This window comes from Acyrthosiphon pisum, chromosome X (genome assembly GCF_005508785.2).
Source record: "Acyrthosiphon pisum isolate AL4f chromosome X, pea_aphid_22Mar2018_4r6ur, whole genome shotgun sequence".
NCBI classification, from domain to species: Eukaryota; Metazoa; Arthropoda; class Insecta; order Hemiptera; family Aphididae; genus Acyrthosiphon; species Acyrthosiphon pisum.
The window spans coordinates 76,765,300-76,767,501 of NC_042493.1; the positions used below are offsets into that span (position 1 = coordinate 76,765,300).

The 2,202-nt window shown below is 23.8% G+C and overlaps 1 protein-coding gene across 3 annotated transcripts in view; it reads left to right on the forward strand.

Moving 5' to 3' along the window:
• The window catches only part of LOC100568719 (heterogeneous nuclear ribonucleoprotein L-like), an 18,225-nt gene extending 16,402 nt beyond the window's left edge, over nucleotides 1-1,823 (forward strand). For all 3 annotated transcript variants that reach the window (XM_008180556.3, XM_016800985.2, XM_016800986.2), the window contains one exon: nucleotides 1,179-1,823. In XM_008180556.3, the coding sequence (XP_008178778.2) occupies nucleotides 1,179-1,567 (389 nt within the window). In that variant the 3' untranslated portion in view covers nucleotides 1,568-1,823. The remainder of the gene's footprint in view (nucleotides 1-1,178) is intronic.
• Nucleotides 1,824-2,202: the final 379 nt, after the last annotated feature.

Sequence of the window (2,202 nt, forward strand, 5' to 3'; positions counted from 1 at the left end):
TATGATACGCGTCCATGTGAAACGGGCCTTAGTCAATATGTAACAAAAATGCTATCGTAATAATGAGCTTATTATTAAAGGCTCAAATTTGTATGATATCCCTTAAGCTCTTTAAGCGTAATCTATATTTAAAATTTAAAAAGTCAATCTTTAGAGAAAGTATAGATATGAGGGTTTGAAAAACTGGGTGGAACCTCTAGTGTAAAATTACACTAGAATTGCTGGATCTTGGTCTGCTCAGAATCTAAAATGTACCCAGTTTGTCATGATTTAACAAGTTTAAAAAATGAGAATAAGTTACATAATATGTATTTAAGACATTGAAACAGAAAACTATGCTAATTTCAAAGCCATTCTTCTTTTTAATCATGCTTTTTTTTATATGGGTTCTTCATCTCATTTTCTGATTCCATATTTATATTTACTTTTCTTTCGTTAGCATCGTTATTATCAGTGTAATTGATAGTTTAATCCTTGACCATTTCCAAGCAAAATTCATCAATTAATTTTCCAACTGTGATGTCTTCATCAATTTGTTTTTAAATGTTTATTGGGTATAATAAGACTATAGTGTTTAGCAAAATAAGGATGATCATAATTTTTGATATTTTTAAACCTTAAAGATCTAAAATTGACCCATTGATTTGAACCAGTTAATCTTACTCCACAAGTCTTTGTTCAAGACTATTAATAGACTATCAACATTATACACATTTATCTAATATCTAAATTTTGGGTTTTGTATTGGGTTGACTGCAATTTTTTCTTTTTAAAAATAATTAAAAATTTTATAAGTATGTAGTAGTTTAATTTACGACTTTAAAATAATTTATTAGACAAACAAACAAAGTAAACCACTTTAAGTAATGCACTTATAACTTGATTTATAACCAAATTTCCAGACTGGTTTTTTGGGTATTAATTATATGTCTTACCATCTTGTATGCTCTGAGAATATCCCTGCAATTTGTAAGTATAATAATAATGAAGTTGTAAATGCAAAACATTAGTTAGTACATATATTTGACAACCATATAATTTCATATTTCATAAGTGCATCTTAATATGATGGTATTAGATTTAAATTTTACATCTGGTTCTAGAATAAATTTGTCTATAGCAAAAATTGGATGTTAAGTTTATATATGTATAAGTTAATTTATTTTATATTATTTTAGATACCAACAAGAAGGAATACGTGTTGAAATTGACATTTATTTCTGAAGTACTACCCATACTTGAAAATGTTGCAATAAAAACAGAAAATAATAATGTAATAAAAACCAAAGGTCACAAAGTGATTAAAACAGAATTTAATAAACTGATCAAAATAGAAGATATTAAAGAGACCAAAACAGATAGAAATGAAGTGATAAAAACAGAAGATTATAAATTGATCAAAACAGATAATAATAAAAGGATCAAATTAGAAGATTATAATGTGATCGAAACAGAAGATTATGATAATATAGTGATCAAAACAGAAAATAATATAGCGATCAAAACAGAAGATTCTATAGTGATCGAATCAGACGATGATTTAGCGATCAAAACAGAAGTTGATTAATCATAAATTTTAAATTTGTATTGTTAATTTTATGATTTTGCATACTGTATTAAAAAAAAAAATTATGACAGGTATTTTATAAATAACTGTTTTTATGAACATTGTCCAATAACGACAAAAGAATAGCTATAAAAAGTAGGTAACTTTTAAAGATTAATTAACTATGAATTTTCTGTTAAAAAGGTATTTAATTTTTTTTTTTATTATTATTTGGTTATAATAATTTTGTTACACAATATTTATGTGTATTGATAAATATATTTATTAATAAATATAATATTTATAAATTGTACTATTTTATACTACAATTTTAGTTAACAACTACAGAAATAATAATAACAATTATATAAAATAAACATATTAAATAATAACAACTTTAATTACATTGTTAATTATTTTATCATTATTAATCATAGGTTCAAAAAGAAAATATCGTACAGTTATTGGTAAATACTATTTTCATCAAGAATGAACATTTTTTCAAAAATGTTTTATCAATAAAATGTAAAACATTTGTTGGGTACCTATTCTTATTATTTGAACATAAAAAAAAAAATGTGTGTATATTTTATAAGAGAGGTTAACTTGTTCAGTTTACCATAGAACTCGTCAACTGTTACAATTTAAAATAACAG